General features: G+C 28.9%; 3 protein-coding genes across 13 annotated transcripts; 1 reads left to right on the top strand and 2 right to left on the bottom strand.

The window, feature by feature from the left end:
* Positions 1-201: 201 nt before the first annotated feature.
* LOC124531911 (probable very-long-chain enoyl-CoA reductase art-1) lies at positions 202-3175 on the bottom strand. Its single transcript, XM_047106482.1, has 5 exons — positions 2888-3175; positions 2461-2816; positions 2085-2301; positions 1622-1814; positions 202-675 (listed from the first exon to the last, which is right to left on the bottom strand). Exons 1-5 carry the CDS (start codon positions 2891-2893, stop codon positions 548-550), a joined length of 900 nt encoding a protein of 299 aa, XP_046962438.1. The 5' UTR covers positions 2894-3175; the 3' UTR covers positions 202-547.
* Positions 3176-3708: 533 nt separating this feature from the next.
* Positions 3709-10844, top strand: LOC124533445 (heat shock factor protein). 11 transcript variants are annotated; one of them, XM_047108755.1, is made up of 11 exons: positions 3709-4012; positions 4672-5130; positions 5213-5413; positions 5585-5783; positions 6177-6666; positions 6777-6842; positions 7522-7627; positions 8137-8184; positions 8552-8627; positions 9398-9475; positions 10456-10844. In XM_047108755.1, the coding sequence occupies exons 1-11, from the start codon at positions 3908-3910 to the stop codon at positions 10638-10640; spliced, it is 2013 nt and encodes a 670-aa protein (XP_046964711.1). In that variant the 5' UTR covers positions 3709-3907; the 3' UTR covers positions 10641-10844. The 11 variants fall into 11 exon arrangements, 9 of the variants coding, with proteins under 9 accessions (XP_046964711.1, XP_046964662.1, XP_046964674.1 ...); XM_047108706.1 differs by having other exon boundaries at positions 3711-4012; positions 6063-6666; XR_006966696.1 differs by lacking the exon at positions 9398-9475 and adding an exon at positions 8975-9117 and having other exon boundaries at positions 3712-4012; positions 6063-6666; positions 10456-10498.
* A 2447-nt stretch (positions 10845-13291) lies between these two features.
* On the bottom strand, positions 13292-16318 carry LOC124530701 (F-box/LRR-repeat protein 14-like). Its single transcript, XM_047104959.1, has 3 exons — positions 16147-16318; positions 14055-15785; positions 13292-13977 (listed from the first exon to the last, which is right to left on the bottom strand). The coding sequence occupies exons 1-3, from the start codon at positions 16171-16173 to the stop codon at positions 13732-13734; spliced, it is 2004 nt and encodes a 667-aa protein (XP_046960915.1). The 5' UTR covers positions 16174-16318; the 3' UTR covers positions 13292-13731.
* Between the last annotated feature and the right edge of the window lie 296 nt (positions 16319-16614).

Below are 16614 nucleotides of genomic sequence, written 5' to 3' on the forward strand. Positions count from 1 at the left end.
GAAATCTATTGAATACTAAATTTGAAGCATCTACAATATGTATGCAAATTTAAAATTATACTTTGTAATTCTGTTATAGGTATTTTCTTCATAAAAATCTTGTAATAAGTCTAAGATTTATTTAAAATAAATAATATAAATCTACAAATGTAAATAATTATCTATTTATTCTTATATATAACAGTAAATAAAAGTACCAGATTAAAAAAGAATTTATAAATGCCTTTATTTTACTTAAAATAATAAATTATGATGTACACAAGAACATCTGAACAAAATATTAACTTGAAATATTACAAATTAATAAAGCAATTATCCATTCTAACAAAAACAAAACAAGCTAACATAATATATTAAAGCTATAATTTTAATAATAAAATTCCGTCACCTCCCAAGAAGACCGAAATAATTTCTGTTTACTAATATTTAAATACCCATTGCAGCCCCAAGATCTTAAGATCATTTGAAGAAAACATTTCATCTATATTTCAGCTCATGAAGTATATATTAATACACAAATTGTGTAACCCATTACGTAACATACTACTTAGAGAATGAAAGGCAAAATAGCTTTCCGACCTTTCGGGTAGTCAGGGAATTCCTTCTTGTAGTTTCTATGCTTACCGAGGGCCCATACTGACATCTGATATAATCCAACCACAGCGAATATTCCAGCTGTAAAACACAACATTGTATCTATACATTATTTGTACACATAATATCATCAATTGACTAATAGTATAATTAGTACATCACATTAGTGTTGAGAATTTTAAATGGTAATTGTTTAAAACTGAATTGTTCAAACACACAATTTGATAGATTCATAGAAAATAAAAGTAATCATGCATTAAAAACTGTACAAATTGTCATTGTATTAAAAAACAGCAGGCAGACAAATTAAATTCTTACAGAACTGTATATTTTTATCAAGGACTGTTAAAAAAGCACACAAACTACATTCATTAGTCAATGTGTGTGTGATTGAATATTTTATTAAGGCAACAAGGACTTAAACCAGTCAAATACTTTGTTTTCACTGACATAAATAACAAATGGTTTCATAATAAGTCTATATAAGTTCCACCAAGGCAATGTAGATTATCAACCACCTATGGTTATGGTAGCATTTTATTTATAAATATCATTAATTCCAAATTTGTTTAATTTCAATCAGAGACCGTTAACTCATGGACTACTTAGAATATTGTAAATGATGTATATTTAACCATGCTAAAGGTCAAGATAAGGCCAGGAATCAAAAGTAGTTTCTTGTTCATATATAACAAAATGTTTTATAATTAATTAAAAGTAAGTCTAAGTGTACATTATCTAGTACCTACCTGCATAATAAAGAAGTTTATGATAATTTAAAAAAGGTCTTTTGTTATCAATTTTGCTTTCTAGTAAGGTAAAGTAACTCTAATCTAATTAGCTAATTTTGTATATTAAGTCAATGAAATTAAGTGGAATTTAATCTTGATGAGAGTTCTAATAATAAGGGAAACAGGTTTTATTATATCTTTTTGTCATTCTCTTTCAATTTACAGATAACCAATTCAGTAGATAGTAGTGATTGAAAAAATTATGTAATTCTCTATTAATAAAATGTAGAACTTACCAGGTGCACATTTTGTCATGATTGTAAAGAAGAGCCATGATCCAAACTCATAAGTGTAATTTGGACAGGAAACATAATTGAAGAGTATAGAGAAAGGATTTCCATCAGGTTTCGGAATACGCCTCACTTTCGTGCCTGGTGGACGAAGGTTCTTCAAAAGAATGTGAATACTGAGATTACCCAGTTCGCAAATCTGTAATACAGTTACAACTTTATGATTACTTATGCAACATTATTTAAAAGTTATAAAAGTGGTATTATATATTTTATTCCAACACTTAGTTAATTTTATATTGTTTACTTTGCGACCTTGTTAAGTTAAACATAAATTTATACATTGACTGTGTTGAAACTTCAAGGTAAGCCACAAAAAGCTGGATAATAAAACTTTATATATATATTATTTTTTCATTTGCAAAAACAATTTACCACATATTACAATTTAATTAGTATTTAAACTTACTGTAAATCCAGCTAACCCGACATAAACACACATATTGCATGGAGCAGTGAACAGAGGATGGTTGATGTGGTATGCAATGTACAGGGTAAACAACCAGTAATATGAACAATTCTTGAATAGGTTCCGAAGAGGCATTGTGCCATGAGAGAATCGATGAACAAACAATGTTTCAAGTATGCGTTTACCATAATGAACTGACCAACAAATTGCTGCAATTCTGAAAATATCAATATAATTTATTACTAAGTACATAATAAATAATTTATTAAGTTGTTATTCATATTATTTTGTTATTATTTATTGATATGTAATCATTTCATAGTTAATAAGGAAAACAAGTTGAATATTTTGTTAATATAGTTTATATATAACATACGTGGCCACACTGCTTGGTGCAGAGTCAGTTTCATAAAGAAGCCAGGGTCTCTGGTATACCCATAAATACACAAATAATGGACCAGCGTACTCCGCTAAGAACACATTCTTCCAAGATACTTGTGGTCCGAGATCTTGTAAATATAATTTCACATTACTGTCTATATTTAAGGATTTCAGAGTGGCTTCATCTTTAAGCGATCTTCCCTTAGCCTCTAATTTTATAGATTGTCTGTCAGGATATAATGATTTTTTTACGCTTTTATGAATTGTTTCTTTTACATCCCTAATAGTAGCGTCTTCCTTTACATGTATTTTTCCCAACGATTTTAAACCGGACACGCTTACGACTTCAATCTAAAAAAATAATACAAAATAAAAAAATGAAATGCATAAAATATATTTTTTTAATAAATTGTATTACATACCTCCATACTTGCGTAGTCTTATGTACTCAGTCAGTATTGAGCGAGTACCTACTATTTTGCCACTGTGGATAATGCGGTAACCCTTCCCTTCGTTCAATTTCAATGTCACCGGGCGCTTCAATTGTAAATTCGAACAAATAAAGGCAAAGGTCACGGATATAAAATTAAAATTTCTCGCCACGCCACTAACTCGACGTTTTATAATTCCAAATTCCAATTACCTACTTATTACCTACTTTAAAGTTCAGTTTGCCGGTACTGATTTTTTCCATTACCTTAAAGAGCATAGATTAAACAAACAAGTATCAATGAGAAACAGAATAAAATAATATTATATAGTCTGTGTTATTGTCTTTAGCTAGAGGCTTGTAAATTTTTCTGAATTAAATTTCGGTATTGTATATAAGTCAAGCAATAATATTAAACATGTAATAAGAATTGGGAATCTTATTACCTTTATTTTTTATATTCCAAATATAAAATTGGTATTCAACCAAAACAAGTCATAAAAAATATTTTTAATTTTAACTCGTAAATTTAACCAAATAATTTTTAAACAAAGTTTATCACTAAATTTTAACAAAATAAAAAATTAAACGATACTCCTATAATTAATTATTTAACAAATTAATAAAATATTTCTTAAAATAAATAAGAAATAAATATACCCGAAGTGAAATATTCGTTTATTTATCCATGGAAATCCTAAATTCTCGCTTATTAAATAATTTTATCGAATGCATCTTTAATACGTTGAAAATTCAAAGAGATTTGTTATATTGGTACATAAATATGATATGTAGTTGTGTGTGTGCAATGTTGCGTAAAATTGGTAAATGTTGTCAATGTTTCTTTTTCATTTTGCGGTGTATGTGTACAATCCTATAATGTCTATATGTGTTAGTAAGTTAAATGGCGATTCGTGAATAGATACGTATTTTCACAAAATACCATTTTAAATAAGATTTAAAGACATTTATATAAAATTGTGCGGTTTGTTCATAAGTTGGATTGTAAAATATGCGTTCCGTTGTGGAAATCGGGGCTAGTGTCCCAGCTTTTTTGGGAAAATTATGGAAATTGGTTAATGATTCTGAGACCAATCATTTGATTTCATGGAGTCCTGTAAGTGTTTATTTGTAAATTTGACGACTTATTGTAGCACTTTATGTAGGATACAATAATTAGAATATGTTTCTCCTATAATATTGGACATCATTTTGTAAGAAAGTCGCTTAAAGACAACCTGTAACATAGGACGCAGCTGACAGATCGTCATTGAGTATTCCATTTAATAAATAAATAGATACATGTCACGTTTTGTACCATGCTTACCTTTTTACTGGTATGCTACTTCGTACGTACTAAATGTACTTTCACTGTTAATACATGTTTATGAAATGTGTAATAAATAGAGATCCCATGTACCGATTGTTTTCATATTTTTATAAACAGCAGGTATTTTTCCACTATATGTCATAATATATATTTTTTGTTTTTATTTCTATATGAATGCACTTTAAAGCCAAAAGTTATATGGAATTATTGAAATATATTAACATAGGTATTTTTTATCTCTATATAAAATTATTATAGTAACTGATATGATTATTAATTAAAATCATCAGAATGATTTTTATATGTGATCAGTGAGTTGATTCGATAACTTACTAATATATTGTTCATACTGTATCATCAAGGGTTTTTGTATAGCGTACTATAGTAACAAAATATTAAAATATTTATTTTTGTCACAAATACATTATATAAATATTATTTTATAGGGTGGGAAAACATTTGTGATAAAAAATCAAGCAGACTTTGCTCGAGAATTGTTACCACTTTATTACAAACACAACAATATGGCAAGCTTTATTAGACAGTTAAATATGTATGGATTTCATAAAATAACATCAGTAGAAAATGGCGGGCTACGCTATGAAAAAGATGAAATAGAATTTTCTCATCCATGCTTTATGCGAGGACATGCTTATCTTTTGGAACATATTAAAAGAAAAATTGCTAATCCTAAATCAATAGTTGCAAGTAATGAAAGTGGTGAAAAAATTCTTCTAAAGCCAGAGTTAATGAACAAAGTACTGGCAGACGTGAAACAAATGAAGGGTAAACAGGAGAGTCTTGATGCAAAGTTCAGTGCAATGAAACAGGAAAATGAAGCATTATGGAGAGAAGTAGCAATTCTGAGACAGAAACATATCAAACAACAGCAAATTGTAAACAATGTAAGGCCTTTTTGGTTAATTTACTTTTAAAACAATTAGTTACATAAAATACTGTATTTATACTGTGATATATTGTTTCCAGTTAATACAATTCCTGATGTCCCTCGTGCAACCTACAAGGGCTCCTAATTCCAGCAGTAACAATGTTGGCGTAAAGAGGCCTTATCAGTTAATGATTAATAGTGCAGCTCATAATTCCTCATCAGATGGTTCATACCCAAATAGATTAAAAACTATGAAACTCGACAAAGATGTTTTGGATGATCTGAATGAAGACAATATGGTCTGTTGTATTTCTAAATAGATTATATAGTTTTTATCTCTTATTAATTTTGATTATATTAAGTTGCATAGATTTCGTTTATAAGTATATTTAATTAATATTATGTCTAAATATGCATTATCATCAATGTTATAATTTCTTTTCTACTATTAAAATAAATCTGATTTTCAGGAGGATGGTCCAACTATTCATGAACTGGCTCATGATGATATTGTACAAAATGATGCTTCACAAGACTCATTAGATCCAGCTGGATTCGTGTCTGTGGACTTAGCTAGTCCGATTATTTCCAATACTCACAACAATATTGACCCCACAACGTCAACACAGTATCATGTTACAATGGAAGACGGAGACGATACTGAATCAGGTATGTTTTATCTGGATTTATATTTTACATTGCTTTTGCTATTTAAAGATGAAATGCATGCAAAAGCTTTATATGCAATAAAATTTTATTTAAAAACATATGATTTTCTATATGCATTTATATCAAAAGTGAGTCATGTATATCTACTGGTTGATTATTTATGTGATATGCATCCATTGAAAGAAAAACAGAAGTATCATAAATACTATGTAAATATTGTGTGACATAAGAGCTTGTTTATTGATATCATTGTAATTTAATAAATTCGAATGTTCCTAGATCGTACAAGATTAGCATTTCCCATAATACATACAAATGGCTTCTTAAGGATACCTGATTCTACACCAATAGTTACATCACCTTCCCCTACAATGGCATCTACATCTCCAATAGGTCAGCCAGCTATGGAGCAGGTGCTTAATAATGTGATTGCAGCATCTGCAAGTACATCTAAATCCAAGATGAGGAATACAAGTAACAAAAATACATCTACAAACAATAAAAGTCTTCTGTCAACCAGTAATTTTAATGCAATAAATCCATCAGCCGATTTTAAGCTTCCAGCTGAAATATTTGCAAGTGATGATTCTGTGAGTGACACTGGTGTTGCTGCAGCGGAAGATATAAGCACACTTCAAGATTCCATCCTTGCCGATCAAGGAGTTTCCACATCTAAAGATAAAATGCTCGGAGGGATTAATATAAAGTTGGAGAAACCATCTGAATATGTCAAGACTGGAAAGAAGTCTAAAAAATCAAAGGACAATATGAATACGTGCAATTTAAATTTAGCAGATATAAAGACTGAACTTCAGGATGATTTTGACTGGAATCACATGACATTAGCAACTGTCAACAATAACACAAATAGGTTACAGACAATGTAAGTAAATTTTTTTATTTGGGAACCTCATTAAAGATTTTTCTCTTGCCAGGGTACAAGACATTGCGCATTGTAATGAAGGTTGATTTAAATGTGATTTTGATGTTCAGGTATAGAAGAGATAACAGTCAAAATAGAGAAGATTATTCTTCTCACTTTGGATCACACTCAAACAAGTATGTAACAAATGATAAATATTCTGAATAAATCTTTGCTCCAGCGGTCTACTATTAATATTTATTAAAATTGTCCTTTTTGTGAGGATATTGTTACCTTGTCACAAAGCGATTTATGTTGTTGTTTTTTTGACAATGTTTATATTGTTACATTTCAATTCTCACCTATAATACTGCTTGCCTGCTTCTTTTGAATTCAAAAATATGGTAGAGGCCTATGAATTCAAAGCCTCAAAGCTGAGCAAAAAATCTCAAGTAGAATATTTGGATCTTGTTCACAACACTGCTCTAGGGTGTGTTGTGAGTACACATGTGCCAGAATATTTATTCATCTGACACATGTGGGTTTACTCATGATGTTTCCCTTCATGGTACCGCATAAGATGTATTATAAATACCAATGTTGTACATGAATGTGGTGTCTAGCCTGTGCCCAAACTGCAATCTGGTGAAGATATATTGTATATGCAGGGTAACCTTACTTTACTTTATAAAACGAATGTTAAAAATAAATATACCTAACCGAACTACAAAGTGTGTAATGCAAAATACAATCATGGTAATATTTGATTTCAACAATACTTAAATAGATAGAATGTGTGAATGTGAATTGATTCAATTTATGTTATTTGTATAATTTTTCATTGGAATTAAATGAGGAATGTAAATATAATTTCAGGAATGACATTGATGATCATTTAGATACGATGCAAACAGACTTGGACTCCTTGCGAGAGCTGCTACGAGGTGACACCTACTCATTGGACACCAACACATTATTAGGGGTGAGCATATTTAAAAAAAAAATGTAATAAAAAAAAAATAAAGCAATATTTACGAAGGATTGCGTAAAGTATGTATAGGTTTGGCGCGTATAATTCAAAGTACCTAGTTAAGCTAGTATCGGGTCACGCACACTAGCGCGCGTCAAGTAAACAGTGACGTTTATCGCGGTTAGGTTGGTAGCAGTGCTCAAGTCACGTTGCAGGCAACGTGTTGTTAGCGCGTGTCGGGCCTCGCGCCGCTCGACGCTCGCATAACGAGCCCACGGCCGGCTACGTAATAACGCGCCTGCGCTCTGCCGTGTTGTACTAATAATAATAATATGCTTATCAACACATTCCCTAGCAATTGTAGAGCCATCGATTTTTTTTACAAAGTAATTGCTTGGATTAAATATTTTATAAAACGATTCTTTCATTTTTATTTCGTACGGATCAATATGTTGTTATTATTGATTTATAAATTATAGAATATTGTACAATATAAAATTAAACTTCTGTATTGTCCTCAGATTGATGAAAGCGTAGGACCTACAGGTTCCCACCGTACAAAACCAAATGTAATAAATATGTTTAATAAGAGAAATATTAATTACTTTTAAGTTGTTTACAAGAGTATGTTTCACATTTTAACCGCATTCCTGATTAATAAATTTATTTTAATATCTGAACCTTTACTCATAAAATACGAACCAGTCAAAATTATTTTGTATTTAATATAATGAGTTACCATCATTATATTTAAAAATGAAAAAAATATTCAAAAACCAGTCTAAATTAAATTTTTCGTATTTTATTAACCAGTTTTTATATATAAATATCAATTGCATATATGATCGTGTTGCTTTCATATTCATCAAATGCTTTTATTTATGTGAATTATTTGAATGACGAACATAATATAAGATTAATCGTTTTGTGTTACAGCTTTTCGGATCTGATGATCCCTTCTATGGGCTATCTTACAATACATCGGACGACCGGACTAAAACTTGCAACAATGGTAAGTTAAATTAATAGATTAAAATTAAATATGGCATGCCACGGGAACTTTTTTAAACAAAATGAAAAGAGAGGAGATCTATGCGGCAACGAGTTAATGCGGTAATTACTTAACATTCTTTTATATCCTAAACATAAGTATAAATATAACAGACATGTTTGTATTTTATTACTTTATGTATTTATCAAAACTCGTATACTTCGTTATATTGTATAAACAATATTTCAGTAGTAAAAGGATCCTCGAAAATAGACCTGATTTCGTCCAGAGCATCGAAAAGCCATCTTCTATTGTAAAATGAAACGAATATGTCAACAGATTTTTTTTCACATTTATGTTAATTGTAGATACAACAAAACAGTATCCGATGATTGATTTTGATTGGCTGATCGGTACCAGCGATACAACGCCAGCAAAGTAACCCGTACCTCCCACACCTTCAAATACGGGAAGCTGACCGGTGCATTCCAATTTGATGTTGGATATTTTGGTAATGGGTGATTATAGTTGGGGGGGGGGGGAGGTTTAGTGGTACGATCGACTATAAACGCTAGGATAGACGATGTCGTAATAGATCTGAATCTGAATGAATCTTGAAATTCTCTGTGTTTTAGAGAGAAATCTGTTACGTCATCACTACTATAAATTAGAATTAAGGTAATTTACCTCAGTAAGAAAAAATTATATTTTAAGGATAGGCTATAGATTGTTCTATGAAATGATACCGGTATCTGTTATATGAAATGTATTTGTTTTATTGTTAATTAAAGCGAAGAAGCTGAAAGGTGATATTTCGAATGTAAGCAGTGACGACACTCGCGCGATGAGCCCGTTCACTGAGGACGATGGTACTGATTATATTATTACAATATGTCGTATTGGTCATAGATACTATATGCACGGTTACAGTAGTCTCAGCTTAATATTATATATTGTTTTTATTATCGCTTGTAAATGTTAGCTATTTGAGTAAATTTATTTAGATGGTGTCGTTTAAACTGTAGACTAATAATTTTAAGTTTAGTAGTTTTTATTGTATTTGCGTTGCCGCTACCGTTCTATAGAATACGTCTGCTTACATCCCTCTTTGAGTTTTACATACAAATACATTTGTGAAATATTATTAGTGAATAAGTTTTTTTTTAATAATATATTTTGTACATAAGCGAGAAATTAGTTATTAGACGGGACTATGTAAAATCTGATAAAGTGACAAATTTATTGTCGTATTTTGCGTTGTCGTTCGTTGAAGTTTTGGATATTTTTTTATTCTTTTATTAAAATTAAGTAATTAAAATATATTAAATGCAAAGAGTTTTGTAACTTGACTAATTAAAGTTTGTCGGTTATTCCGTTCTTACATGGTCAAATTATTTTAATAAGTTACTAATAAACCGTTTTGGAATTAAGTAAATATTTAGAAAAAAAAGCAGTTTTTAGATATGTACGAAAACATTGACTTTATAGTGTGCTGAAAAGATTAGCACTTTATAAAAATAGGTATATTCTATATTTTTGTTTTGCATGGAGTCACATTAGTATCTTATTCGCTTGTATTCATTGTAGTAATGTTAAAACTTCTAATTATTTCAATATTAAGATAAGAGTATATAATATTATTGGACTAACAAGGGTGTTTTTGTATGGATTATTATTGAAGCATTTATTTACTTCGATATTTTTTAAAAATTATATTGAATATTTATAAGTACTTAAAAAAAGAATTTTATGTAGATATTTTATATTAATTGACGCTAAATATAATTTGTTAAAATGGGCGCCATTGTTGTCAATTTAATGTAATTTTTTTTTCTTGGGTAACTTTCAGCTGAGGGGAGTCAGCTAATATCGTATACAGGGAATATTCCAGACTTTGAGGATATTAATATGCCCGATTTGGAAGGCGAGAATTCTCAGGAGCCCTGTTTGTCTCCGAGTCCGAGCCCGAGTAGTACGACGCTCAACACGCCTCAAGTGCAAGTACGATCACCACTCTTCACTCTAAGGCCATGAGAGAAGTCTAAAGAAGAAATAGTCATGTACTGTTTCAATATACTTACGTTATTCTCTCAAGAAACCTACTGTCTAAAAGTAACTGTAAAGCAATTTCGTTTAAAAATAGAATAAATCCTGCTTCTTACTAAGACTTAGTATTGCCATTTATATACTATTTAGTTGATGTAATTGAGGCAACACTCAGCTATTTTTAACGTAACATCATATGCATTGTAAATTAACGAAGATCAAGGAAGACGTTTTTGACTGATTCCCTTTTTTGAGAGATAAGAGTATAAACATAACATCTTAATATTAATGAGAATATTCATTTTTTAATGATTCAAGTAATGTATGGACTACATTATTTGTAATTTTTAAATAATCTCGATAATGACGCACTAATAAAATATGCTTTATTAAAATTACATACTTCCATATAGTAAGCAATAAAATTAAAAAAAATAATGCTAATAATGTCATACTAGAACGCGAAGTTCAGCATTTAATATTTTTGGTTTAGACATACACTATCTGTGTAAAATGTATCAAAATACTATTCAATCATAATATAGTGAGCGTTTAAATAATTCATTTCTTTCCATTACAAATAAAATAATATAAAGCATATAAGTTAAAATATATAGATTTAACTTATAAATGTTTGCCCCGCTTGGTGCCTTAACAGATGAGTATTTGATATTTTTGTACGGTGTAACTGGAAGCTCATGACAGTTTGTAACGAGCACACATGTCATATTTTAAGTATATAACTGAAGTATATACAATTACAGAACAAATTATATTTTACATAAGCTGATATTTGTAAGTTTGGTTACAAGTAACTAAGATAATTACTGCGATTACCTACCGTATTAATGTTAAACATGAGAATTATTCTACTATTTCACATCACAAAAAACATTGTAAATTTAAAATATCATTTTAAATGTTTGTACATCATTATTGTATTTCATAAGAACTACTGTTTGTTTTCAACATTGTATAAGTTAAGGGAGGCATTGATGGAACTATCTTTATCTTGATATTATATTGTTATTACATAATGTACATAGTATATAGTGTTTAAATGTATTATATCATATTTTAGTTCATAGTGCTATGTTAATAAATTTGTTGGTATTACCTAATTTTATGCCACAAATCATAAATAAATTGTCTCATTTATGTTTTGAGAGTTTTTTTTTATTGAATTAATGTAAAATATTGATTATTGGTTTGGCTTTTGAAATTATTGAGGATTACAGTGCAGTTATTTTATTGATTTTTCAAAATTATCTCAACTCTCATTTGTATCTAAAATGTTTGTATTTTTTGTAAATATATCTATTGTACCTTATTGAATGTATTTGCTCTGATACATTAAAAAATAATGACATGTAATGCAACATGAAAGTTTACCATTTTTTTGATGATGAATGATGATTCTGTACTACTTTCTTTTAAAAAACTATTAAAAAAGAACCGAAAAATGACTGACAATGATGATGTTTTGGCTTTATTATGCGTACCTTATTGTTGAGGTTTATAATGTTTTACTAACTGTTGCGTTATTTGTAAATTATTAACAGAACTGACAAGTTTATTGAACATATATTTTAAAAGCTTAATTTCATAATTAAGTATGTAAGATGTATATACATTTGTATTTGAATTATAAATAAAAAAAACACTGGTTTGTTTTAAATTTGATTGGATTTTTTCTAAAGATGGATATATTGTATATGATAATAAGAACGTGTTTTATATATGTTTGACTGTTACTTGTACAAAAAGTGTTTTAAAATTAATATATTGTTGCACTTATGACTTTCGTTTTTCTTAACTCTAATTAATGTTAAAGGAGACAGACAGTGTTTAACTTTTACTACTAGTGTATCTATCATTGTATTAAAACATAAACTGTGTTAAGTACGAACAAAGATTGAAAGGGCAAAATAGAATATAATATCTATAGGTAAACTATGAATTTATAAATTATTTTAAATGCAATGTAATAAAATATTTAAAAAAAGAAGTTTTATTAATTGAGTTTCCTTTTTTTTTGTAAATTATATATTTAGATAGTGGTATAGATGATAACTATCATTTTTGGACTCCTTGGATTCTGGTCATATCACAATCATAACTCGCCTTATTCGACCATTACCAAACTTGTAACTCTGGTTAAACAGGAATTTAAATGTTGTTTCTATAAAAAAACAGTATGACCATTCTTTTATTATAAATATAATCATTTATTTATTAATAAACATAATTAACAGAACCTTTAAGAATTTTTTGTACTGCTTGAAATCTAAAAAATAATTATAATAAGGTTTGTTTTAGATTAAAAGTATTATCGGCATACAGTATCATGGTATACAATTTGAATAAATAAAAGATACATTGTTCATTGAGTTAATAAATAGTTTGCTTGTATTTGTTGGTTTATAATATCGAATGGTAGGTATGTATCTTCAAATAATGTCAATATTAATTTTAAATTAATCTCATATCTCTTTAAAATCTTAGCCGACTTTAAGCACGACATATACGATATCTATATTTTTAAATAATTTCGGGATCAATATTACACATTAAATTAATTAAAATATATTTTTTACAGTTTATTATATATACAATATTTAGAACATAAAAATACAACGAATTAAACATATATAAATAAGACAAATAGTTAAAATATAATACCTAATTAAATCTATCAAATCAAATAAATTAGTAAATTACATAACAAAAGCTTGATATAAAGACAAAGCTAGTTAAACAAGTAACGTTGTGACCATTGCTTTAAGTATAATAAAATTGTAATTGTTCAATCGTGGAATGTGAAATTGGATTAAAATAGTTAAGCCTTACACTGTTGTACATTTGTCTATTTATCGTATTAATATTTTATATTCATTTTCTGTGTATTATTTCATTAGAAGCCTAAAATAATAACCGATGATATGAGATAATTTGTAATATATTAAATATGTAACTTTAATTGCAGTTAATTTTGAATTAGAAGAACAAATAAAGAATCCTAAATTATTAGTTGGGCGATTTAAATTTATAACCTATCCGCTATAATAATTGTACAATCTTAGTGCAAACGTAGTTTTCGTAATAAAGAAGGTAAAAGGGGTGGTGCCGGTGCTCTATTCTTCACTCCATCAGTAATGTATGGTCCTGGTTTGGACATCAATACAGTATGAAGGGTAGGTAAAGATCCTATTGCGCATCCCAATTCCGCTGATATGTTGTGACAACCTTGAACATCCAAAACTTTAAGTATTTTGCAATGATCTTTTATCGCCTCCAAAGTTTTATCAGTTAGCTGGTTACAACCCTGAAAATTAAAGAAATAATTATTAATATTTGTAAAGTAATCTCATACTACGAAATTGTGCAAAATGTAAAACTTACCCTTAATTCAAGATATTGTAACCTCTTTAAACCTTTTACAATCTCGATCACAGCATCGTCTTTTAAATTGTAACAATCATTTAGATTTAAATACTCAATGCTTGGACAGTTTTTGACTAGATGTTTTATGCCATCAACTGTTATTTGTTGGCATCTACTCAAATTAAGACTTCGAAGTTCCTTAAATGAGAAGGCATATGTTAAACTAACATCTGTGATCCTGTTACAACCACTGATATTGAGTTCTTGAAGGGATTTCATTCGAGCTAAGGAGTAACCAGTGTATGAATCCAAGGTCAATTTTTCACACATCCTCATTACATCCCTTTTTCTTCTTGCATCACGAATAATTTCCTCTTCAGCTCTTGAACCTAAATGTATTCTGTTAGGCATACTGACTTCATTGTAATTGGACATGACTGGTCCTTCATCATCGCCTTCTGTTTCGATTTTCCCCATGCCAGTTAAACCAGCATCTGAGACTTTATCACAGTAACTTATTTTTAATGTATGTAGAAGTAATTGATTTTTAAAAATTACTTGAATTGACGTGTCAGTCACGGCATTAAAACAAAAACTTAAATCTATAAAGCGCAAATTTGTTAAAGTTTCAGAGATCATTATAACACCTGTTTGTACTAAATTTAAGGAATTGATATCCAATTCTTGTAATGTGACATTTTCTGACTTACATATTCCTTTCTCAATGCCTTCTCTCGTAATTAGTTCACATTGCGAGATATTTAAACGCTTTAGTTTTTTCAATTTATATAATTCAGCTATGCCCATGTTAGTGACAGCTCTGCATCTTTGAATGTTAAGATACTCTAAATTGATCAGATTTTCACTGATATACATTAGAGATTGGTCAGTAACCCGAGTACACAAACCAATATCTAATTCTCTGAGAGTTTGCTGATGTGTTGTTAATGATATAATACCCGCATTTGTGAGCTGATCACAGGTATTTAGTTGAAGGCTTTCCAACTTCAGGTTTTTAATTTCTGATAAGGATTTCAAAGCGGCTCCATCTATCAAAGTATTAGAAAATACCATGCTCTTTATGTATTGAGCTCTAGATTCTATAAATTGTAGAACAAAATAAAATGTAAAAACACACTCTGATGGATTTTCAAAAATATCATTTGTATTAGGATAGAATCGCTTTATAAAACCTCCATGAAACTGCAAAGGGCATAAAGATAAGCACAAATCTTCTAATAGTGGAGCATTTTTAACAAATCTATAAAATAATGCATCTGTTATGTATTTGTTTTCTGACAAACTAAGGCTTTTTAAGTTTTTGAAACTATTTGCTATCCAACTGTTAGTCTTCTCTAGTAGACAGCCTGACATAAACAGTTCTTTACAGCTTTGAATATTTAATGTTTCAAGCGAATTACATTGGTGTAAGATGTTATCTATAACTTTTTCATGTATATCACATTTTCTTATAGTCAAACTTTTAATATTTTCCCCTACTTTGTCCCAGAATCCATTTAATTTTTGTGATATTTCTACTTCGCTGAATAAAAAATTAAAATAAGGTGTTATAGAATTTTCAATTATTTGAAGTGGTGTTGTTTCCCCATTTAGATCAGTTTTGTAGAGTACAATTGTTTTGTTTTTAAGAAAACAATAATCATTAGCAGCTTGATACCATGCATGGCATGTTTCACTGGCAGCTTTTCGATCAGAAGTTGGTAAATATTTAAAAAGGTACACTAGAACCTGTAACAGGAAAATATATTTACATTTAAAACATTAACTATACTTTAAAAGATTAATATATAAAGATTATTATTTGGAAATACTCAATATAGACGTTTCGTAATAAAAATATGAAAAATATTTTAAATATAAAATATTGTTAATTTAATTGCATAACAAGTTTAATAATTAATAAATGTTTGTTGGTTGTTGTTATTGTCTCTAGTTTTTCTTGTGATACTCTAGTCCTAAAAATATTGATTCTTTTATCATTTACGAGTATGTTTGATCACGTGAAAAATTGATAACTATAACACAAAGTACAAACAAAGAAAATTGGGTATTTGCAATTACGGAAGTAAAATTCACAATAAATACATACCTCATAGGGAAGATCTATAGCTGCCATGATGTCTCAGTATATTTTTGTAAAATAATAAGTTTATTTCACATGGTAAAAGATGTTCTTTATTTTTAAATTATTTTTGTATTCTAACACCTTTAATTTGACATTGATAGTGGAAACCTGAGAACTGACAGATAAACAGCTGATGAAAAACGTCACACTGTCCTAGGTCAATGACAAATAAACGTTTCATTCTTTATTTTCGTTTCGTTTAACATAAAATTTTAAATATTGGACTATTAAAGTGCTAAAATAACGCCTATTAGTTTCAATTTACATAATTTATTAAATGACAATTCATAATTTCTAAAATAAGCTAGCTTTTTTGAAATGGTGGTAATTATAAAAAATATTATACTTGTCAATCGAAGAATAGTAGTATATATATTATAGTAGTCGCATATAATGTGTAATATCTTACATCTCACCTTGATCATAAGCAAT

This window comes from Vanessa cardui, chromosome 1, assembly GCF_905220365.1.
Source record: "Vanessa cardui chromosome 1, ilVanCard2.1, whole genome shotgun sequence".
In the NCBI taxonomy this organism is placed as follows: domain Eukaryota; kingdom Metazoa; phylum Arthropoda; class Insecta; order Lepidoptera; family Nymphalidae; genus Vanessa; species Vanessa cardui.